Raw genomic sequence first — 25,260 nt, forward strand, 5'->3', positions numbered from 1 at the left:
ACCAAGAAGGGGACCTGTGGTCAAGGGTGTGGAGTGCCCAGAAAACATCACAGGAAGGGACACTCTTTTGAAATGACATGGAGAACAAGGAGGGTATTCTGTCTAGGCATTTAGAGCTGGTAGAACTTTTGCATCCAGGTCAGAAGAATGTCCACTTCTCCAAAGGCTTTGGTCTGAGCCGCTTCTGTGTCCAACTAAGGGAAGAGTTGAAAATCTGCCATGTTAGCTACAACAATAAGTTTTCTCCCAACCCACCACTCCTAGAACTGGCTGGCTCCACATCACAGGATGGCATCACAGCTTCAGCCACACATCACTTGTCCCCCACTATGTGTGTTGCCTGCATTGGGGTTGAGGACAGTGGGCCAGTGGGGTAGCAGCAGGTCAGAAACAAGGGAAAAGCATTCAGAGACCTGACAACAAGATTCATAGAAAGCAGTGCGGGTGGATGTGGTCCACCTCCTGCGTCCATGTGCAGATGAGGATACTGAAGCCGGGGTGGTCCCTCTCCTTTGTGTGTTACTACCCCTTATTTATTTTTAGGCCCACATATCTGTTTCTTTAAAAAGTGATCAAAATCATATGTTTTAAGAGCTGGGATGAAATTTGGACTTTCTCCGTTGTCTTAGTTTGTGAAAAGGTCATATATTTCCTCATGATATTTTTTTCTTACGAACTAGACCGTTTGAGCACTGTGGAAAATACCATGCATGGGGATGTGTATTGGAAATTACAGGGAGGGGAGGTTACAGGGGTAGTCTCCCTTCTTTCTCCCCTACATCTGACTCCAATTGCCTAGCTGAAATACCCATAAACTCTCTCACAGGAAGAGAAATCACAGGTTGTGAAATCAAATTGGAGGGAAATATAATAGGATTTTAATTTGAAAACTGGCAGGAAAACATAGTAGGTAATTTGTGGTGCTTAAGCAAAGTAAATACTAATTCATGTAAATATACCTGTGCTCCTGCTAAGGCAGGTGGCTTTGGGGCAAGCCTGGTGGAGTCAACTGCACTGAATTCTGCATTTGGTCTCTGAGGTACCATTCTGTGACAGTTCAAGCAAGCCCTGGACTCTTGGCCTTGATTACCTGTTTAAATGCTCCCTGGAACAGCAGGAACCGCCTGCGTGCACTCTCACTAGTGAAAAACATCATCTTTTCCTGCTGGATAACAGAAAAAAAATGTGCCAAGTGTTTGGTAGGAGCAAAGGTAAGCTCCCACTCCTTCCCAGTGATGGTGGAGGGGTCCTCAAGGCCAAGGAGGACAGCACCAAATCCACATCCTCAAGGAGCCAATGCAGAACACCTGCCATGTGGCCGGGCCCCCTCTAATTCCCACAGCAGTCTGGCCAGGTAACAGTGATCATTCCATTCTATAGGTAAGAAAACTGAAGGCCAGAAAGGTTTGAGCACCTTGCAAAGAGTTAACCAGCTGGTTAGAAGCAGAGCTAGACTTCAACCAAAGACTATTGGTGTTCAAAGCCTATGCCCTTTCCCCGATTGTGGAATAAAAGCCAGAACCAGATACAGAGAGAGGAGTCCTCTCCAAACACCATTTTCCATGGGCCCCCATCCTAACTTTGTTCTACTCACACTGGGTTGCAGTTTTGACAGGATGACAATAAAATTGTTGGCCAGAGTAGAGAATGACTTCTGGATCCTGAATTCAGCTGCCTTCTTATAGTAGTTTTTGAAAACAGTATTCAAGTAGAAGTTCAGCAAGGCATGGATAAGGTAACAGCTCTCATCGTCCTGGAGAGGGTCTAGGTCATGGTGGAGCCAAAGACCTCTGCCCACCCCAGCCCTGGATAAACAACCCACGTGTTACCAAGGCAAGATAAGCACAAAAGAGGCAGGGATCTTCTAGGAGATACTGATAACATTAGATCTGAAAGGGCCTTTCGGGGGCACAGAGAGTGGTGCCTTTGGTTTCCAGGAGAAACCACAGACCCAGAGAGAAGGATTTGCCCAATCACACAGTTAGTCAGTGGCAGACACGGGCCTAGTTCCCAGGCCTTCTGACTCCCCATCTGCTTAAAACTTTTTTCTCTACCCTATGACCTCCCTAACAGTCCTGTGAAGTGATAGACCCATGTGGTGATAGACCCTGAAAAGCACCTGGAACTTGGTGGTTGTGAGTTGGCAGGAAAAGGAACTGGAAGGAGAAGAAAGGGGGAGAAAAAGAAAACACACCAGCATCCGTGAATGCAGGGATTGCTCTCCAGCCCCCTCAAGCACACAGAGTAAAGACTACAGGGATCAGGGAAGTATGAGTGTGCTCACTGGATGACCAGATAGGTGATAAGAAGACAGAAATGGGTGAGGAAAAAAGGCTGGAAACAAAAAGACCCAAGCAGATACAGAAGAGAAAGATTGATGGCAACTCTTTAATATCAATCGTGTAGACAGATGTGTAGGAGCCTTGACCTCCACCCACTCCCCATGCCACCACACACGTGCCCGCATAACCCAGGTCCTGGGTGATGACCTCATGCATTAACTTCTGGGCCTACTGCCCAGCCTTGTCCTGTGTAGGCCCAGTGTGAGGCAGAAATGAAGTCTTCTGTCAGCCTCTCTAGACAACCCCTGACCCCCACCTCCAGAAGACCAGCCATAGTCTTTCCCCAAGGAAATTTGATTACCGAGATGTTCTGCAGAACCTCCCTCCGCAGCAGCCGCACACTCTTGATCTTATCCTGAGATTGCTTTGGGAACAGAAGGAAGAGATGTCTCCAAGTTAGGGGTTGGGAGCAGCATAGAAACCAACCTTGGAAATACATGCTGCTTCCCCAGACCCCTAAATCTCTGTATATGAGATCTCAGAGCCCCAGGAAAGGCTGGACTGAGCTGGCCTCTCAGGTGAAGGAATGGGTTTCAGCCACAGAAAATCACCAAACTTGTCCCCCAGGGGCAGATGGAATCCCAGGAGTCCTTAGAACCTTCATCAGGGACCTGTTTGATTCCTTTGGTCATTTGACACAGGAGGAGGAAATAACACTATTTGGTTTAAGTGCCTCCATGGAGCAGGCTTTACCTCTTTATTCCATGAGAGTGGGGGTGTGCTTCTGTCTGTAGGGGAAGCTTCTCTGGAGCTTCCCCTGTAGCCCAGTAACTCATTCAGTTTTTGAATTCGAGTCCAAGAATCATTGAGAGGAAGGAGCTTTCGAGATCCTTTGTCCTATCTACCTCCTCGTTGTGCTAATAAGGAAACTGATGGGGCTGGAGTGTTGTATGGGTTGGTTTCAAGGTCAAGATTATACATAAGTTTTCTGTCCCCAGTGCAGCACTTTCCCCTCCCCAGGCTGCCCCATCGAGCTCCCACTTTCTGCCTTGCTTCTGGATTATTCTTTAAGGAGTTTAGTGATTTTGTGAGGGTGCATATTAGAGCACTTGCAGTCACAGGAGAAATCCACAGTCAAATCACACAAGCTGCCCAATCCCATCTCAGCATTAACCATTCTTTCTACCTTTAGCCAAGGCATAAGCACATAACAGATGGCGGGATCCTGGCTAAAGAGTAGGTGAAAATTCTAGTAGGCGGGACTCAAAGGACTTCTCATGACTTCCCATTGACGAAGTCTCATGTCTCCCTGGGATGCAGATGAAGCCTGGATGAATAGGCTCCATTCTTTATTCCTCCTGGGCTGTCCTTATTTTTCTATAGATCGACTACCTCTTTCTGAGTCTCAGTTTCCTCATGTACAAGAGAAAATATGGCTTGTGATACCTCTGACTTTATAAAGTTATTCTGTAGGAAAATAATTAGCATGCTAGAAAGAGCTCCATAATCAAAATATTATCCTCCCCAACACAGTAACCCTCACAGCTGGGTCCAGAGTGACACTTCACTCACCACAATGTCCTTCATGGCCCGAAAGGCTTCCCACAGTTCCTGGAAAACTACTCCCTCCACTTGGCAGGGCCCAAGTTGGAATTCTTGTCCTTGGACTCCTAGACCCTGGCTCCAGATAAACAGGATGAGACTCAGGCAGGGAAGGGCAGCTTTCTGCACTGGGGAGCCCATCCACAGCAAAGGAAGGACCAAGAGGATCCTGCTGAAAGAAAGGGAGGCAGCCCACTGAGGCAAGTCCTCTGGCCCAGGAGTGGTATGCCCAGAAATAATGCTGCTTGATCTGCCTCAGCCAGCCTTGGACCCACAGACAGGAAATGTGAGACAACTGTGGTTTCTCAGGGTTAGAATATTGCAAACATGTGGTGCACTGGGGTGGGAGGGCAAGGACTTTCTGCCCTCATCTCCTACCTGCTGGTCTCGCTGTCTCACTATGTTCCCACTCCAAAATGCCAACCACATCACACACGCTCCGCACCTCCTTCTTTACCCCTACAGTTCTCTCTAGCTGACAACGTGCTGGTCAGAATTTGATTAAGAAGAATGAAGAAATGCGTAGGAGAGGCGGGTATTACAATGTGCTGAAGAACATGCATTGGGAGCCCAAACTCAGGAGGATAGAGCTTAACTAAGTGTTTGCTTGTCTGAGTTCTGCCCTTCAGGCACCAGGCATACCTGGGCAGGTCTTCGTCTCATCCCAGGCCATCTCTGACTCCTCATCACGAGGGATCTGAGGGATTAATCCTCACTCTATCACCTCAACTGACGACTCACTTTTGACCCTAAGAATTAACTTTTCAGGTAACTGAACAAGAGGGAAGAATCTCATTTCTGGATGAATCGCCTTAAAACCTTCCACTCTATTTCCAGTTGGGAATGACTATGTGAAGAGGCCCCAAGCTAGAGGAAGATGACCCATTATCTATTATCATAACTGTATGCAGAGCATTCCTCCTCCCTGCCTTCTTTGTTTTTTGCTTTTCTTCTTCCTTCCCTCCCTTCCATTCTTTTTCCTCTCTCTCTTTTTTACTTCCTTCTACAACCATTGAAGAATCTTTCATATTCCAGGCACTGGTTTCACACCTGAAGACACTCAGCCTTTCACCCAACAATGGACAGGCAGATGAAAGAGGACCTGTCTCCAGTATGACTGCCAACATACAATCATCTCTCACTGGGGTCCAAGACCAGTATCCTCTGTCATGCAAGTCTGAGCTTAAGCAACTCCCTCAAGGTCTTCCCATTCTGTTCTTTCAAACTCCACAGGCTTTAAGGCCTCTCTTGAAAATTCTTGTCTGGCCTCATAATTCTCTAGCTCTTCCTCCCATCCAGCCTAAATTCTTCTTAGTGTTGAATCAGGGAGAGTGGCTCCTCATCCACAGTTATAACTTATCCTTACATACACACTAAAAAGTTGACTTCTGCCATTCCCAATGAAGTGGAAGTCTGCTGCTTCAAAGCAAAGTACTCAGGAGTTGCGGTATCACTCACCTCAGGGTCTGGAAGCAATGCTTGACATCTGCTGTTTGGAGGAGGCTGGCTCCTGCTACAGAGGGGAAGTTGGGCAGGCACCCTCCCTGCTCACCAATCAGGAGTGTAACTGTGGGTGGAAAGTTCTTATCCCAGTTGTCCAAGTTGTTTCAAAAGTAAAGGTGTACAGGCCAGCATGGCTTTCTGGAGATTCATATATTATGGGGTGTGGGGGAGGGGCAAAGAAGAGGGTGGTGGAGAAAGGGAAATTGGTCATGCTTTCCTAAAGAATTACTTCATTGCCGACTCACCCTTCACTTTAAGACAATGGGGCCATGGAGAAAGCCACCCCTGAGGTGAGATGAGACCTGGGTCTGAGTTCTGGCTCTGCCACTGTCTGTGTGACCAGGGGCAAGTCTCCTAGGTACCTTGAACCTCAGTTTCTGTATCTATAAAATTAAAGCTGGAAAGAAAGAAAGAAAGAAAGAAAGAAAGAAAGAAAGAAAGAAAGAGAGAGAGAGAGAGAGAGAGAGAGAGAGAGAGAGAGAGAGAAAGAAAGAAAGAAAGAAAGAAAGAAAGAAAGAAAGAAAGAAAGAAAGAAAGAAAGAAAGAAAGGAGGAAGGGAGGAAGGGAGGAAGGGAGGAAGGGAGGAAGGGGAAGGGAAGGAAAAGAAAAGGAAAGGGAAGAAAAGAAACAAAAGAAACTGTCCTACTTCACCCAGAGGCTGGTGTAAGCAACAAATGACACAGAGATGCTTTGTCAATTCTAGATACATGTTCATACATTATTGCCGTGCAGAGTACACCAATCTCCTTACTGCCCAAACCATTCGATAATTATGCCTATAATGATGAGACAGTAACTCAAAGGCTAAGGATAGCCCATAAGCACTTCTTCAGTCAGTCAGAGACAGGAATTTTAGGAGTGTTTTCTGATGTGCAGCCACCCAGGGTTCTAAACACTCAACCAAAATATGCCCCTTCCTAGGCACATGCATTTGCATAGCCAGGTCTGAAGCTGGGGGAGCTGGTGTCCTGTGGGATAGCCTCAGACTGCACGGTGCTGCCTGGTCTCACCCAAAGGGCTCAGCAGTGTGGCGTTTCGGGAGAATCAGTGCAGTTGTGAGACCTGACTGAGACCTGGCTGGATACCCAGCTAGCAAGGCACTCAGGCTTCAACTGCCCACATGTAAAATGAGGGGTGGCCAGCAGAACCTAGTCCTGAGGAATGCTCAACTATAAGACACTCCACGAGACAAGAGACTCATTGTCAGTGCATTAGAGAAGCCTGGCCTGTGCCAGCCCTGCTGGGAACCGTATACTTGCCCTGCTAACGAGAATACTAACGACTCCAACAAGTCCCGTGAGGGAGAGGCAGGACCTGTGTGTAGCTTTGTTTAACCCAGCACTTCCCATGAGTATTTTATCACATCCCATGGAAACATTAGGGGAAACGCTAGACTCAAATCAGGGGTTGGCAAATCCAGGCCAAGAATAAGCTAAGAGTGGCTTAGCCCTATGACCTAAGAATGTTTTTTACATTTTTTAATAATTTTTTAAAAATCAAAGGAACAATATTGTTTTTTCCTAATCCTTATCAAAGGGTATGTTTATTGATTTTAAAGAGAGAAGAAGGCAGAAATAAAGAAACATGGATGGGAGGCCCCTCCTGTACAGGCCCCAACCTTGTGTGATCAAACCCATAGCCCAGGTATGTGCCCTGATCGGAAATCAGGCACAGTGCTCCAACCAACTGAGCAACTCAGCCAGGACAAGAATGGTGTTCTGTAAAACATGAAAACTTTGTGAAATTCACATTTCACTGTCCATAAATAAAGTTTATTGGGACACAGACATGCCCATCTGTTCACATATTGTCTATGCTGCTTTTGTGCTTCAATGGCAAAGATGAATAGTTGTGGCTGAGACCATGTGACCCACAAAGCCTAAAATATCTACTCTCAGGCCCTTCACAGGGAGAGGTTGCTGAGCGCTGCTCTAAATTACCTTCCTGAACAAACATTCTAAGAGTCTCCTAAAGTCTGGGTCTAGGAGTAGGATGTGCTATGAAGAAAACTTTCTCCAGTTCAGTGCAGACGGCAGACACTGGGAGGAACATCCCTTCCCAGTCTCTCCAGTTGGTACCAGTACCCCTTCCCTCCATCACACACACACACACAGTGTTGTTTGTTTCCTTAAGCAGATTGTCTGCAACCCTGTGCTTCCTGCTGCTGCCGCTGCCACTGCCTCTGCAAGGACCAAGCTTGAGTTTTTAGCTCCAGGAGGATCTGAGTTTTGCCCTCTAGTCATAGGCAAGACCCCACATCACACAATTTTTTCCCTTCAGCATTGAAGGCATTACTAAAAATCTCTAACTTCCATGGGACGGAGATGCCAAGAGGCACAGGTAAGGCAGAAATGAAGACTAAGTCAGACTCCTGGGGCAACAGATGAAGGAGAGGCAGGAGAGGGCTGGAAAGACTAGACAGTGAAGGCAGGAAGCAAAGAGAGAATTCAAGCCCCCAGGGCAAATGCAATCCTAAATGAATGCCTACTGATAGGCAGGAGGGATGAGCTGTTCGAAGGGCAGGCTAGAACAGAGCCGCGAGGTCCTGGAGAGGCTCCAGGTGATCCACCTGGGGTCATGAGTACCTCATTCTGTCTAAGGAAAGATGAATAAAATAAGGACATCCGAGACAAACACGTGCCTGAGTTTCAGGCTCCACTGAGCTTGTTGTAGCACCATTACCTGGGAAAGGAGGCTAAGGAGAGACCTCAGTGACCATAGCCCAATATCAACTGTGACTGCTGGTTATGAGTACGAGCCTCACATGCTGGCAGACCCGAATTCAAAATGTTATTGAGCTACTTACGAGCTCTCTGAGCCTCAGCTTCATCATCTGTAAAATCAAGTCCTCACCATGCCACAAGGGCACAAAGGCATAGAGCCCTGCTACGAAAAGAGTGGTCCAAGGACCAGCAGCAACAGCAATGCCTGGAAGCTTGTGAAGAACACAGAGTCTCAAACCTTTCCCCGAAGGTACTAAACTGGAATGTGTGCTTTAAGAAACTCCCCAGGGATAAATACTAACAAAAAGTACAATTTAAAAAATCTATTTTTAAATGGAAAAGAGAAAAGAAACTCCCCAGCTTATTCCTATGTGTACTAAAATTTGAGAAGCATCTACATAAAACAAATGAAGGATTTAACCCAGTGTCTTCTACTTGATAAGTGCTTAACAAATGAGACCTTCAAGTAAAAGGTGAAGGAGGTAGAGCAGTGATCCTCAATGAGGAATTCCCAGGGGAATTTTGACAATGCCTAGAGATGTATTTGGCTGTAGTAATATATTGTGAAAGGGGATTGGGGTGGGAGTGGGGTGAAGGTGCTCCTGACTTGTAGTATAATGGGCCAAGAATGCTGCTAAACAGTGCACGGGACGGCTCCTCACCACCAAGAATTATGTGACCCCAAATGTCAATGGTGCTGATGCTAAGAAACCCTGGACTAGAGGAAAGTAGTGGCTTCGGGGAAAGAGCTGAAATAGGAACAGAAAAGGATAAGGAAGGAGCAGTGGACTGCTGAGATGGTGAGGGGAAAACAAGATGGTAACTTGAAAGGCAGAGCCCAAATTCTGCTGGGCGGGAGTGGATGGGCGAGCCTGGCCTCTGGCTCACCCCCAGGCAAGCTCCAAGTCCAGGCTTTGAGAGGCTGGAGAAAGTGAGATCAGTCCTTTTGTCCAGATCTATATATTTGTACAAAAACTTCATCCTGGACTAGACTAAAACCTGAGGCTCTTCTAATCTCTCTAATCTTTGTGGTTTCTGGAACTTGGGAAATTTTCTTTACAAAAATATTGGATGAGAGAAAGTTGCTCTCAGGGTAAATTTTTCTGTACAAGGCCACTTTCTTTTCCAAAATGCACCTTATTAGATTTAGGGCTTTTATTCTGATAACCTCATGCCACCTCTGTTGTGTATATCTATCTGCAGGGCTGGATCTTGCCATTTAAGAAGGAAATCTACTCCCACCCCGCATCCTCTACAGACTCCCCTAAGCCTGTAGAGAAAAGGGAACCTAATACAGGTGGAGAAGGCTCCCTCTCCACTTCCAGGGGGTGTTCACTCTTGCATCTGATTGATGGGAATGCCATGCAGATGGGAAGTGATGAGCTTATTAATTAGGATTTCCTGAGAGTCAAGAGATAAAAGAAGATTACATCATCAATTTCTCTGATTGAGTTGACTCTGATTTTCACTCTAAAAAGATTTTTATCTTTGTGTTGGCTAAGAAAGTCATGCAGTAACAGGTGTGGTGTACCTGGGCATTTGATCAACCCTTTTCCCCATATGAGCTGCCACTATGCCAGGAGCAGAGGTTAGCAGTGATGTCCATTGGTTGGCCCCTTAGACTCACATGCTGCCATTCCTCTTTCTCCTCCGTCATTGGCACATTAAATGATTTACTACAGGTATTTCAAAGGATGAAAGTAAAATCAAACACAAGTTATTCTTACATCTCTACAGCATGCTCAAGTATACAAAACACTTCTCAGTGAATTTTCTCACTTAATATTCACCATAATCCTTTCAGATATTATTTCTTTGTCTATTAGAAAGCTGAGAGTCAGAAAAGTCTGATAATTTTCCCTAGGTCACATAAATAAATGATAGAATCAGAATCAGAGTACAGGTCTTTTGGTTTTTAGTATAGTATTCTTTCCCCTGTGCAACTTTTCAATCTTGCATCCATTTATTTATTTACTGAGCAAATATTTGCTAAGTACATACTGAGTGTCAGAAGAGGCTATGAAGAAAATGAATTAATATGAAAGTGTGTATGTAAAAGGTCCAAAAAATACAAATCTATAGAAACATAAAATAGAGTAGTGATTGCCTAGAGCTTGGAGTTAGGTACGGGCTGGGTAGATGGCTGAAATGAGAGTGACTGCTCATGAGTCCAAAGTTTCTTTTGGGGGTGAAGAAAATGCTTTTTTTAAACTGCTGAAAATGTTAGAAACTATTTTAATGAAGGTGATCCTGAAACATGCTGTGGCTTGTTTGATCAATTCTGACACCAGACCACGACTTCAGAAGTATTAATGTTGGAAATGTGGAAATAAGTAAAAATTTATTTATCTGTCATCTTAATGAAGCTGCAGCTCCAACAGTCATGTCACCTGAAGTTTCTTCAACTGCTGCATCTGTAGTTGAAATGCCATACATGACATTTTCATGATGAGGATTACAAGTGGCAGAAGGAGACCCACCACACAACATAGGTGTGCAGTCGGTTCTGACCAGCTGTGCATTTTGGCAAACAACATTTTCACTCATAGAGTGTTTTTTGTTTTAGGCTAGTCAAGACCAGCCTAAAAATAAATAGACACATAGGGTGTGTTTGTTTGTTTGTTTGTTTGTTTGTTTGTTTGTTTGTTGTAGGGTGCCAACTGCATAGATTCCTTCATTTTGAGAGGTTGGAGGAGGTCTTTCTAAATTCAAAATATCTAGTAGTGGCCTTTCACTTACATAAGATATGAAGCAGTGTTTTTAGAGGCAGAAGTTTAGAGGAAGTTGATTGAATGAGGCCAAGATCTGCTGGTCTTGAAGATGGAACATCTTCATTATTTCCTGCTAAAACAGTCCTTTCTGGAGTCTGCATAATCATACTAGCATTTGGGATTCCTTCTTGGAATTCTTCTTCCAGGTCAGTATTTGATGGGGCTACCTTTAATCTGCTAATACCTTTGGTGTATTCCATTTTATACAGAACTTGACTACTGTCTGCCATCTCAGCTGTGATGGGAGAAGGAAATGCTGTCCCACTTACTAAATATTACCAGCTATTACTTGCCATTTGGCACTAGCTGCTCCTGTGCTTCATATTAAATCCCTCAACTTGCTTCAATGTGCACATACTGAATTTATAGCTATATTTGTCTCCCTGACGAGGCCATTGGCGGAGAGCTTGGGAGGAACCCGGGCAGAACACCAAGAAAATGTTCTAAAATTAGACTATGGGGATGCAGTCTGTGAATATACTAAACACCACTGACTGTACACTTTAAGCAGGTGAACTCTGTGGTGTGTACATTATCTTTCAATAAAGCTGTTAAAAATGAACTAAGACAATGCTTAGGCTCTAATGAGTCAGTACAAGCAGTACTGAAGTAATGAGTCTTGCAAGCAGACATGTTGCCACATTGTCTGAGAGCCATTAACAGAAGGATGGAGCCTACAAAAACATCAAGGTGAGACGGAGTTGCCCACAGTCTTGGAACAGTGCTAGAAGGGGTGGAGAGGAGTTCCAGTGGAGGTGACTTTTGATCTGAGGTGGGAAGCCTGAGCAGGAGTTTATGAGCAAAAATAAAGGGAGGATACTGGTGGCAACCTCTGTGACCTCCACAAATTCTATGGCCATACAACTACTGGTCCCCTTGGATGGGACCAAGAAGAGGTTCTGGAACCTGCTGGAAGAGGGACAACCACTGATTGTTTTTCACTTAATTATTGTTTTTGATCTGTTTTTGCTTACTTAAAGATGCTTTTCTTAAAGGAAGGAAGAAAGAAAGGAAGGAAAAAATCTTGTAGACTCTCTCCAGACTGATCATTTTTTAAAACAGAAGAAACTTCCTAATGCCAACGCTGAACGTGTTACTCCTCAACCCCCAAATCATCTTTGGTTTCTCATAAGGAAAGTCCTCCCTCTTCCCCCTCATCCACTGCTCTTCTTTTGCCTTTCTGGCCTCCCTGCAGCACCTAGTGCAGAGCCAAAAACCTATCTGCTGTCCAGCAAACATGGTTGCTCTCAAATCAGTTCTTAATTTCAAAACCAAGTAAATGGATTGCATTTAAAAGGGTGGATAAGTTAAATTCATTTTACTTTTGTGTGATTCTTAGGTGGTTATTTCTATGGGTAGAAGTTCATGTAATGTAATGCTTGCTATTCAGCCACTAAAAATAATTTATATTTACATTCTTAAAAAAGCTCTTATAACATTTTACAGTTAAAAACCAGATAACAGAATGACATGTGAAATATGATCTCATCTTAATAAAAAGATAAAATGGGCATATGTATTGAAAGTAATCTAGAAATATAAATACCTTTGAATTGTGAGGTGATGGATATTTTCCTTCTCTAATAGCTGATTTATATTTTCCAAGATTAAAAAAGTTTAAGTACAAGTGCAAATGTTTTAAAATTTTATTTTCGATTTAAACAAACCATTAGTTTTATCATTGCCCATTGAAAATTACTGAAATTCTCTGACCTGGAAGTGCACATTTTCTGAGACCTCCCCAGCGTTATCTCCCACCAAACCTCTACACATTGTGCTCCCAGCCAAACGGAGCTGCTCATCTCCACCTTGTGCCTCCTCTCTTCTGTTCACAGAATCTGGGATGACTTCACCACCAGTTATTGCCTTGACATAGAGAGATGGTCACGATACATCGTTGACTGTCAAAAGCATATTGCAAGTATATATGTGTGCACGTGCATGTGCACACACATGTGTGTGGATGTGTGTACATGTCTTTGATTATATGTGTACATATATACACACATATATAAAATTGTGTATGTACACACACATAGAGCCTGTTGAGGATACTTATTCTAAAAGGGTAAGATTATAGATTGGGTAGAATTTTCTTTTAATCTTTAAATTATTTTGTATGATTGGCATTAAAAAATTCAGTAAATACCTACAGAGAGAGAGAGAGAGATTTGTATTAAAATTTTTACTGTTTTTCCCATGGACGTGAACAATAGTGGGGGAATTTCCTGAGGGGGTTGGAGATACTGGGTGGAGACAGCAAAGGGGGAAAAATCAGGACAACTGTAATAGTATAATCAGTCAAATATAATTTTAAAACTTTACTATTCTTTAATGTCTTTTTCTTGTTGTTTCCAAAAGTTGAAAAGAATTTCTATCATCCCTGAACACCCTAGCAATATGACCTTCTTTTGTTGCTCTGAATCTTATCATCTCATTTCTTCCCTTTCCTCCTTTCCCCACCTCACTCCACCCCACCTCTCCACTTTCCTCCTCCCCCTGTTATTCCTTCTCCTTCTCCTTCTTCTTCTCTCTCTCCTACAGTAAAGTCATGGGAGGGCAAAGGAATAGATCTTATGTACTTCTGTTTTCTTAACACTGCTCAGCCCAGCAGAGTAGGTTGATGAATAAATGAACAATAAGATACACAATTTAAACAGTATTCATAATGATTTGAAATCTGCATTTTGGGTTATTATCACCACATGAAGAAATAATTTTCAACTTCTGAAAGCATTGTATTGTAGGTTAGATTTCTCCTTAAAGGTATGGTAAACATCCCAGCTGCTCCTCACATTCATAGTTTCCTTCTTCATGGAACACAGAAAAAATGCACTTCCTTGACCCATTGAAGTGAGGCATGGCCACATTACTATTTTGACAAGTGCAATATAAGTGGAAGAAACTTGTGTCATTGAAGGTGGAAGAATTTAAAGCCATCTTCTCAATACTGTTGGTGTTGAGATGACAGGATTATAAATTGGAAACATTTCCATCAGCCTGGGTTTCTGAGTATCCAGGATGAACAGAGCCCCCATGCTAACATGTATGGGAGAGATAACTTCTATTGTAATAAACCACTGAGAGAGATCAAGGTATTGTTATTCTGCTGCAGCATAACTTAGCCTAATCAACTAATACATAAGGAATGTGAGTGGGCAGAGGGATTTAAATCCCTTTAAAATTCCTTTTAAACCTCAGAAAATGAATTCAGACTCTGCTATAAGCAAAACTGTGATTCTATATGCTATTTAGACAACTCATTCTAATCACAAAGATTCTGAAAATCCATCTTTGATGGAAAGCACTGCTTTCTCCTTGAGCACAATGAGAACAATGCATTCAGCAGGATGGGGTCAGGTTATGGCAAGAGGCCAACCACCTTGGGATGCAGCAACTGGCAGCATAGTCACCCAGGAGTCGCATAATGGGACAACAGCTCCAGAATGAAGAATGGGTGGGAGGATGATACCCTATCTTCTGGAAAGATTCTTGTGTTCTTGGCAGGATGGATGGAAAGGATCCTCCTATTAGCAGATGGCAGTAAACCTTTTGAACAAGTGAACAGCCACACACACCCACACATATGCACTCCACCACACATACTAACTTAGTATCGATATTCAAATTGGCATCAAAGAAAAGCAGGATAGGACCTGGCAGTTCTGACTTTGCCTCAGAATATGAGGACTGGAGATTTTGTTCCTAATAAAGCTTACACATGATGCTTGAAATGCAAAATGACTTGAGTTGTTCAACCAAAATGTATGTTTGTTTGTTTGTTTGTTTGTTTGTTTTGGCTCCTTATCTCCAGGCTTTACCCACAGGTGAATGATCAAATCCAGGGAATCTTCAAAAGTCAAAAGAGTGATGAAAAGTAGGAATTGCTTGCAGTAACAATTGGCAGGGCAGTGCTCTCTCCATTTAGACTCTGCCTTCGACTTCTGGAAAATATTGTCTTTGCTCATGAAAGAGAGGGTGTTTTCCCACTGTGGAATATTTTCTCCCTGGAAAAGTCACCACCCCTCTTCCAAGCTAAAGAAATGGCCGCATAAGAAAGTCGATCCAACGCTCAATCCTGTTGAGTAAATTCTGCTTTCCCATAATAAAATAATAATAATAAACTGGAATTGTATAACATGAATGTCCAGTTTTCAGTAGCCTGTGACTATAAATTAAAAATTAAAAATCTCAAAATTCTGTGGCCCCATCTGCTCACATAAACAGATTAGGCTCTTGAGGAGTTCCCTCCCTCTAGTGTTTTTGAGAATCCCCAAAGGAGTGTTTCTATTGGCAAGCCCACAAACTGACCTCTGCCGCCAGGACTGGCAAGCATGCCGTTGCAAGCTCCAACTGCTGCTCCAGTGGTGATGAGAATGGGAATCTCCTCACCAGGTTCTTGGTGCCAACTTTCTGCAACCAAAAGATGTTAAAAGGCCACATTTACCCCTTATAAGATGTTTGAGCCCAAAGGATTACAATGTTCAGTGAAACAGCTTTCCTAGTTTATTCTCAGAGCACTTCTTGGACCTAGGATACCCACATACCTTGAAAGTGGTTGTTGTTTTGGTACTTTGTGGTAGCATGGGACTGGAACTTATCATTTCATGGGGGTTGAGCACTTAGGGGTGGATCTCAGCTCTAGTCCAAGAGCCAAATTGTAGTATATAGTACTTTAAAAAGTACCTCCACAATTTGATACCAGAAAAACTGTGATATAGATAGTGCAGGTTGCATATATCCATTTTATGGATCAGAAAACCAGGGTAAAGAGAAGTTTAGCAATTTTCCTGAACTCATAGAACTATCTAGACTTGACCTCAGGTCTCCGACTCCCAAGCTGGGTGTGTAGGAGCAGCACAGGGTGCTGGAAATGTGCAGTCATGGAGTACCGGCTCTGCAACTTTGATCTTGGGTAAGTCGCTGGGTTCCTCTAGGCTTCAGTTTTCTGTAAAATGAGAAGAACAATAATAGCCACCTCGTAAGTATTTGTGAGCATTAAATGAGAAAATATATGCAAATCACAAGAAGAGACCTTGACACATTAGTCAGCATGAGAGTTAGCTATTATTAAAATATTACTAATATCTTACATATTACCGTGACATACCTTAATACCTTTTACTAATTCAAAGAACTTGAGATGGCTATACACAACTTTTTGTGCTTTAATTACATGATCTTCCTTTTAGGAAAATACCTGATTATTTTCTCCATGTAGAAAGAATTTACTGTGGCCAATCCCAGTTTTTATCAGTCTGTTTAGGGAGCCTGTGAAGTTGCTTTAAAATGATAATACTCAGGTATTAGAAAAGAAATCACATGAGAATATGATTGAAAACTTCAGGATCAGAACTCATTGAGAGAACTCTTGATTAACAATAACAATGAAAGTTAATGAGAACAAAATCATTTTCTAACAAGCCAAATCATTTAGTCCTAAAATCATTATGTCTTAAATAACCACTTCCACTTTCCCCTAAAATTTGTTGAGCTGAAAAAATTTTATTTCACCTTCATTTCTAAAATAATAGCTTTATCAAGGTATAATTCACATGCCATAAAATTTACCTTTTTAAAGTGGACAATTGGGTGATTTCTGGTATATTCACAGAGTTTTTTAACTAGTACCATTTTCTAACTTTGGAACATTTTCATCACCCCCAAAAACCTCATACTTACTAGCAGTCATTCCTCAATTCTTCTGTGTCCTTAATCCCTGGAAACTACTAGTTTACTTTCTGTCTTCATGCAATTGTCTATTCCAAAAATTTCTAGACATTATATCTGAAAAATTATAAAGACAATTTCAAACTTAAAATATTATCTTCTTCTGGGGTAGAGTTATATTTACTTCCGAAAGGAGAGTAGGGGATTGATAATGTCAGGTGACTTTAGTCCAATCATAGACAGAGACAATTCAAAGCTGGTTTTCTGTCCCTGTTCTGGCTGGTCTATTTAAGGATGACCGTGACTGCCAGGGTGTGTGTAGCACTTTTGGGATTTCAGCCTGAAACTTGTCAGGGAGGTTACTAGGGACCCTCTTCAGCAGGCTCTGAACACTGATTGTTGTTGCTCTGATCCTGTAAGTCTGTGGGAAGTTCTGTACATCTTCTCAGTCTCCCAACCTTTTATCAACTTTTCTGAATTTGGATAACTTTCCTCAGGGAAAAGTTGTCCCCAAAGCTGGGTTCACTTCTCTAGATTCCAGCTCCCAGACCTCAGCCCTGTAATTATGTCTGTCTTGTCATTTTTCTAATGCCTTCAAACAGTTTTTTTCATATTTTCTGATTTTTCCAACTTTTCTTGAATTCTTCTCAGTGAGAAGTTAAAAGCCAGCAGCTGTTTCCTTCTTCAGGCAGCCGAGATGAAGAGGAAGAGCCTTCTTCATATTCACCTGCTCTCCAACAGCTGCAGAACACTCACTGCGCTCTGCCACTGGTCAGAGAGGCACACCTACTGTGTGGGGTCTGTGAGGGCTGAGTGAAGTAGTCTGAACAAAGTGCTGAGTGAGTTTTGTAGAAATCACATTCCCCTCTTTGTTCCAGACTCTAAAGCTCTGAGACAAATTTTGATCCAACTGACAACTTTCAATTCAAAACCTCATGATCTGTCCTTTGTGGAACAATCTTAGTTCAACCTCAGGGTATTGTCTTTGTTCCAAGGGTTTCATCTATTGTCTTTAAATCTTGTTGTATTGCATGTATCTTTATAAGCCACTCTACATCACTTTGATAGGAGGTAGGACATAAAAAAGTAAAAGAGGTAGGTTAAATAAAGAAAGCTGTTTGGAACTGCTATATGCTATTCATGTGAAAGGGAATACTGATGTTTACACAAGATTGAATCACATCCCTAGAGTAGCAAGACTTCAAGGTCCTTCTCATGTCACCTGCTGCCGTCCTTACTCATCCTACAGTGACTTCACTGTACTAGTCAGTGGGGGTGGTAGATGCCATTGAGTGAGCATGTGTACTGGGTGGCCATCACATTCAAAATTACTGAGCAAGTAGAGCAACAAATCTGTATCAAATTTTGCATTAAGCTTGAACATTCCTCCAGAGAAACTATTTTGATGATTCAGAAGGCCACAGCTATGGGCAACTGGTGATTGGTGGCCTCATCATGACAATGTTCCTACTCATGTATCACGTCTTGTGCAGCTTTTTAGTGAAACATCATATCGCCAACGTGATTCAGCACACCTACAACCTAGATTTGGCACCCTGTGACTTCTAGCTTTTCCCCAAACTAAAATCACCTTTGAAAGGGAAGAGATTTTAGGCCATTGAGGAGATTCAGGAGAATATGACAGGGCAGCTGATGGTGATTGGGAGAACAGTGTGAGGTCCCAAGGTGCCCTCCTTGAGGAGACTGAGGCGTCATTGTTTCTTGTATGTTCAATAGATGTCTCTATGTTTCACATTACATGGCTGGATACCTTCTGGACAGTCATGGTATTGGCGGGTAGTGACTTCCCCTATCAACTGCATCCTCTTTATATATGTCTGGAACCTCCACGATGCCTAGGAATAAAATTTGCCTGGAATTGAACTCTTCTTTTAACAGCTTTACTGATACAAAATTGTCATGCAATGAACTGCATGTACATAAAATGTATAATTTGGTAAGTTTTGGTGTATATATACCTTTGTAAAACTGTCACCACCATCAAGATAATGAACACATCCACCACAGTTTTTTTTTTAAACCATCTATTGGTGGACATTTAGGTTGTTTCAAATTGCCTTCTATTTAAAAAAGTGAAGCTTCCATGGGCATTCATGGACAAGTTTTGTATTGATGCATGCTTTTTTTTCTCTTAGATAAACCTAGGAGTGGAATGGCTGGGTCATACAATAGATGTTTGCCTAATTTTTAAAGAAACTGCCAAACTGTTTTTAAAGGGTTATATCATTTTACATCCCTAACAATGGAAACTACAGTTTCAATTCCTCCATACCCTCCCCATATCAGTTGTTGACCTGACCAACAATTGATATGGTCAATCTTTTTAATTATAGACATTCTAATAGTTATGTTGTGCTATCTCATTGTGGTTTTAATTTGCATTTACATAATGACAAATGATGTTGAGCATCTTTTTGTGTGCTTTTTTTCTTTTTTGCCATCTGTCTTCTTTGGTGTTTGTTCAAACCTTTGCTCATTTTTTTTAATTGGGTCATTTTCTTATAATTGAGTTTTTAGTATTCTTTTTTATTTATTTTTATCCTCACTTGAGGACATTTTTTTCCCATTGCTTTTAGGGAGAGAGGAAGGGAGATAGAGAAGCACTGATTAGTTGCCTTTACATATAAGCCTGGACCCAGGATCGTACAAGTCTGGACCAGGAGTCACGAGGACCCAGGCCCAGACTGGGGTTTAAACCAGAAATCTAGGCATGTGCCCTGACCAAGAATTGAGCCCACAACATTTTGGTTATGGGGCGACACTCCGACCAACAGAGCCACACCGGCCAGTGTGAATTGTGAGTATTCATTATATTTTCTGGACTCTAGTTCCTTATCATATACAGAAAGGATATACAAATATTTACTCCTAGACTATGGTTTATCTTTTCAAGAGCAAGAGTTTTTTGAAGAGCAGTTTTTAACTTTAATGAAATCCAAATGATCAATTCACTTCTTTTATGGACTCTGCACTTGATGTCATATCTAAGAATTATTTTGCTAACTCAAAGTCACAAATATTTTTGCTCAGGTTATCTTTGAGAAAATGTGTAGTGGTAGATTGTGCATTTAAAACCACTGATACATTTTGAGTTAATTTTTACATATGGAATAAGGGACAGATTCAAGTTCATTTGTTTTCATATGATATCTAATTATTTTAACATTATTTCTTGAAAAGATTACTCTGTCTTAGCTGAATTACATTTGCACCTTTATCAAAAATCAATTGCCAATATATGTGGGAAATTTTTTCTGGACATTTTATGTTCCACTGATTTATTTGTCTATTTTTACACCCATATCACACTGTCTTTATTGCCATGGTTTTATGTAAATCTTGAAATCATATAATATTAATCCTCCAATGTGATTCTTTTTCAAAGTTATTTTGACTATTTTAGGTCTGTTGCATTTTTAAATGAATTTTAAAGTTAATTTGTCAATTTCTATCTTTAATAAGGTTGCTCTGCTACAATTTTTATTATGATTGCATTGAATTTATACATCAATTTTGAGATAACTGACATTTTAATAACACTGAGACTTTTGACCCAAGAATGTGGTCATTATTCAGATCATCTTTCATTTATCCCAGCAATGGTTTGCAGTTTCTAATGCGGAGAGACCTTTTATACCTTTATTTATGCCCAAGTCTATAAAAAATTTGATGCTATTGGAAATAGTAATTTTTTAAAATTTTCAATTGTGTTTAGCTGGTACGTGGAAATACAATTGATCTTTGTATATCAATCTTATATTCTGCTACCAAACAGATCTTTCTTATTAGTTCTAGTAGCTTTTTACAAATTTCATCACATATTCTACCTAACCAAACATGTCATTTATGAATAATGGCAGTTTTACTTCATTTCCAATTTGGAAAATTTTTGTTTCCTCTTGACTTGAATTTGTGTTTAAAGATCCTAGAAGTACAGGAATCTGAGAGTTTTTAAATTATATTTTATTGTTTATACTATTATAGTTGTTTCAATTTTTCCTCCCTTGTCCCCCTCTACCCAGACCATCCCCACTCCCTCAGGTAATCCCCACACTGTTGTCTATATCCATGGGTCATGCAATTATATTCTTTGACTACTGTATTCCCTATGCTGTCCTTTACATCCCAATGACTATTCTTTAAAAACTGATTTGCATTTCTTTTTTATCTTTCTTTATTCTTTGTAAAATATACTTTATTGATCATGCTATTACAGTTGTCCCATTTTTTCTCCCTTTTATTCCCCTCAACCCTGTGCCCCTTTCCCACCATTCATTCATGTCCATGGGTCACACATATATGTTCTTTGGCTTCTACATTTCCAATACTATTTTTAACCTTCCCCTATCTATTTTGTACCTATATGTATGTTTCATATTCCCTGTACCTTTTCCCCCAATCTCTCCCCTTCCTCTCCCCACTGATAACCCTCCATGTGATCTCCATTTCTGTGAATCTGTCCCTGTTCTAGTTGTTTGCTTAGTTTGTTTTTGTTTTTGTTTTTTTAGGTTCAGTTGTTGATAGTTGTGAGATTGTTGTCATTCTACTGTTCATGTTTTTTATCTTCTTTTTCTAAGTTCCTTTAACATTTTCACATAATAAGGGCTGGGTGATGATGAACTTCTTTAACTTAACCTTATGTGGGAAGCACTTTATCTGCCCTTCCATTCTAAATGAAAGCTTTGCTGGATAAAGTAATCTTGGACATAGGTCCTTGCCTTTCATGACTTGGAATACTTTTTTCCAGCCCCTTCTTGCCTGCAAGGTTTCTTTTGAGAAATCAGCTGATAGTTTTATGGGAACTCCTTGCAGGTAACTCTCTCCTTTTCTCTTGCTGCTTTTAAGATTCTCTCTTTGTCTTTAATCTTGGCTAATGTAATTATGATGTGCCTTGGTGTGTGCTTTCTTGGGTCCAAGTTCTTTGGGACTCTCTGTGCTTCCTGGACTTCCTGGAAGTCTATTCACTTTGCCAGATTGGGGAAGTTCTCATTTATTATTTTAAATTTCTTGCTCTTCTTCTTCTCCTTCTAGCACTCCTATGATTTGGATGTTGGGATGTTTAAACTTGTACCAGTGGTGCCTAAGCCTCTCCTCATTTTCTCAAATTCTTGTTTCTTCATTGTGTTCTGGATTAATATTTATTTCTTCCTTCTGCTCCAAACAATTGATTTGAGTCCCGGTTTCCTTCCCTTCTCTGTTGGTTCCCTGTACATTTGCCTTTATTTCACTTTGTATAGCCTTCACTTTTTCTTCTATTTTGCAACCATACTCAGTCATTTCTTTGGACATCCTGATTTCCAGTATTTTGACCTCTGCATCTGATAGGTTGGCTATCTCTTCATCACTTAGTTGTGTGTTTCTGAAGCTTTGATCTGTTCTTTCATTCGGGCCATATTTTCTTGTGGCACACCTGTTATGTAGTAAGGGGTGGAGACTTATGTATTCACCAGGGTGGGGCAACCCATGTTGCTGCATTCTGGTGCTGTATGTGGGGAGGGGTCCAAGAGGGAACAATGTTGCTTGCTCAGCTCTCAGTCAGCATTCAGCCACTTCCTCCACTACCCATAAGCAAATTGGGCCCTTCTGGTACTGATTCTCAGGTGGATGGTTTTGTGTATGTTCTAGGACCCCATGGGTCTCTCCAACAAACTCTCCTGTGAGGCTAGAAGTTTCTCCTGCTACATCAGCCCGCACAGATTTTTTTCAGTTAGAGATTTGAAGGCTTTTTTCCTCACACTGGAACCCTGGATTGTGTGGTCTGTCTCACTCCCTAGTTGTTCCTCCCAGTTTATCCACATGCAAATGTGGAACTGTCCACTCTACTAGCCGCCTCCTTGCCCACCTGGTCCTCCAGCTGCCACCTTGACACAAGTCCTCTACACCCAGGCTGCCCATCTCCACCCCTCCTACCAGTCTGGATGAATGTTTCTTCAACTCCTTGGTTGTCGGACTTCCATACAGCTTGATTTTCTGGCAGTTCTAGTTACTTTTTGTTTTCAAATTTGTTGTTGTCCTTCTTTTGGTTTTGCAAGAAGGCAAACAGTATCTACATCCATCTTGGCCAGAAGTCCCTGATTTGTACTCCTAATCCCTTCACCTTTTCACCCATACCCCAGTCTCCCTCTCATCTGGCAACCATCAATATGATCTCTGTATCTATAATTCTGTTTCTGTGTGGCTTATTTATTTTATTTTTTTAGATTTAATTATTGATAGATATGTATTTATTACCATTTTATTGTTCATAGTTTTTATCTTCTCCCTAAAGAACACCCTTTAACATTTCATATAATACTGCTTTGGTAATGATGAACTCCTTTAGCTTTTTCTTATCTGAGAAGCCCTTTATCTGTCCTTCAATTCTAAATGATATCCTTGCTGGGAGCAATCTTGGTTGTAGGTCCTTGCTTTTTATCACTTTGAATGTTTCTTGCCATTCCCTTCTAGCTTGCAAATTTCTTTTGAGAAATCAGCTGATAGTCTTATGGAGCTCCCTTGTAGGTGACTTTCTTTTCTCTTGCTGCTTTTAAGACTCTCTCTGTATTTAACCTTTGGTATTTTAATTATATGTCTTAGCATAGGCCTCTTTGCACTGATCTTCTTTGGCACTCTGTGTGCTTTCTGGACTCACATGTCTATTTCCTTCAAGTTAGGGAATTTTTCTGTCATTATTTTTTCAAATACTTTTTCAATTTCTTGCTCTCTTTCTTCTCCTTTCAGAACCCCCATGGTGTGAATATTGGTATGCTTGAAATTGTCCCAGAGGCTCCTTACACAATCCTCATTTTCTTGGATTTCTTTTTCTTCTTACAGTTTTGGTTGGGTGTTTTTTGCTTCCTTATATTCCAAATCACTGATTTGAATCTTGGCTTCATCCACTCTCTGTTGATTCCCCTATAAAATTTTCTTCATTTTAGTTAGTATATTCTTCACTTTTGACTGGTTCTTTTTTCACAGTTTCCATGTTTTTTTAAATGCTGTTGAAGCTCTATCTGAGTTCATCTGCTCTTCTGCTAAGTTTACTCAGTATCCTTATAACAAATGTTTTAAACTCTGCATCTAGCAGATTGTTTATTTCCATTTGTTTAGTCCTTTTTCTGGAGTTTTGTTTTGTTTTTTCATTTTGACTGTGTTTCTTTGCTTCCTCATTTTGGCAACCTCCCTGTAATTGTTTCTGTATATTAGGTAGAGCTGCTATGGCTCCCTGGCTTAGTAAAGTGGCTTTATGTACTAGGTGTCCTATAGAGTCCCTTGACACAGCATCCTCTATTACCCAAGCTGGGTACTGGAGGTGAGCCCAATGTGTGGACTGTGTATACTCCCTTCTTGCAGTTGAGCCTTGATTACTATTGGCAAGCCAATGGGAGCATTTTACCCAGGCCAATCAGCTGCGAAGACTGGCTGTGACCACTGACCACCAACCTCCAACCACCCTGGAGGATCAGCGGTTCAGGGGCCCCCTCAACAAAGCAGGACCTACTTCAACAGGGCTCTGGTGCCTGCTGAGTTTGTCCCTGGAGTGTGTTGCTTGCAGATGTGGTTGGATGGTGGTGCTCCCACATGGTCTGTAACTAGCCACTGTGTGTACTGTCTCTGGTATCTCCCTGGAGGTACAAGCCAAGGTCAGCCATTACTTGGGTTCTGCCCAGGGCCACCCAGCATAAGCTACAAAGCAATCTGCAGTTGGCTACTACTTGTGCTGGGCTTGGAAATGTCCAAGCAAGGCCAGGTTGTGAACCAAGGCCAGCTGCTGCTACTACCAGGACTGGGGCCATTTAGCAAGAGGTATGGGGCTCCCTGAGGAAAGGTGCTGTTTGTTTGAGAGGATTTAGGAAAACCTAAGTTTGAGCCAAGAGAAACCATTCATATGGAAAAGTCACTGGAAAAAGCTTGTATGGATCCAAAGGTTGGCTGGAGAGAGTCTCAGGGGATCACAGGGGCTGGAGAGCAGGGCCAACTGTGTGAGGCAGGTTGATGGAGGCTCAGATATGGCACCTGCTTACCAGCTCTGTGGAGGAAGGACTCAGAAAAGGAATGATGGCCTCTGCCAGCACTTCTGTTTGGGAAAAAGCTGCCCCATACCTCTTGCCCTGATGCCAGATACTTCAGTTCCTCCCTATATGCCTCTGGTGCCTTTCAAGCTGCTGCTGCAGTGCTGGAGCTCAGAGGAAGTCTGTGCATAGGCCCTTTAAGAGGGACTACCTGGGAATCCATCAGTTTCTGTTTTCCACAACCTCAGCCCCTGCTGATATTTATACCCAGAAGTTGTGGGGACTTAACTTCCTGGAACTGGAACCCTGGGCTGAGAGGCCTGGTGTGGGTCTGGGACCCTTTGCTCCCAAGGTATCCCTCCCTGTTTTTATATGCCACACATGTGTCTGGAATTAGCCCATTCCTCATCTCAGTGCTTCCTACTGTTACCGAACAAGAGGTCAGAGGGGGGGCCAATATTTGGCCCACCTAGGGATGTCAAAAACTGCTAAAGAACAGGGGCCCCTCCCAAGGACAGAATAATCTACTGGGCTCTTCTGTCTACCGCCAATTGGAAAGCCATCTCTCAACGTTAGAGATTTGTGAAAAGGAAACAAAATGTTTATTTAATGCTATTCGGGCTTAACGCCTCCACTAAAATATCACAGTCCTTTAGGATATACACCTACACCCACACAGAGCTCCCTTCTCCCACTG

General features: G+C 41.9%; 1 protein-coding gene and 1 pseudogene across 1 annotated transcript; both read right to left on the bottom strand.

Annotated features, from left to right (window-relative positions):
- Positions 1-2: 2 nt before the first annotated feature.
- Positions 3-4,045, bottom strand: IL24 (interleukin 24). The gene is made up of 5 exons (XM_053668014.1): positions 3,855-4,045; positions 2,644-2,706; positions 1,595-1,753; positions 1,091-1,165; positions 3-194 (listed from the first exon to the last, which is right to left on the bottom strand). Exons 1-5 carry the CDS (start codon positions 4,023-4,025, stop codon positions 111-113), a joined length of 552 nt encoding a protein of 183 aa, XP_053523989.1. The 5' UTR covers positions 4,026-4,045; the 3' UTR covers positions 3-110.
- A 6,300-nt stretch (positions 4,046-10,345) lies between these two features.
- Positions 10,346-11,111, bottom strand: LOC119056801 (mitochondrial fission factor-like; annotated as a pseudogene).
- Positions 11,112-25,260: the final 14,149 nt, after the last annotated feature.

Source organism: Artibeus jamaicensis, unplaced genomic scaffold (genome assembly GCF_021234435.1).
Source record: "Artibeus jamaicensis isolate MK-2021 breed Jamaican fruit bat unplaced genomic scaffold, CSHL_Jam_final contig_475, whole genome shotgun sequence".
Classification (NCBI taxonomy): Eukaryota; Metazoa; Chordata; class Mammalia; order Chiroptera; family Phyllostomidae; genus Artibeus; species Artibeus jamaicensis.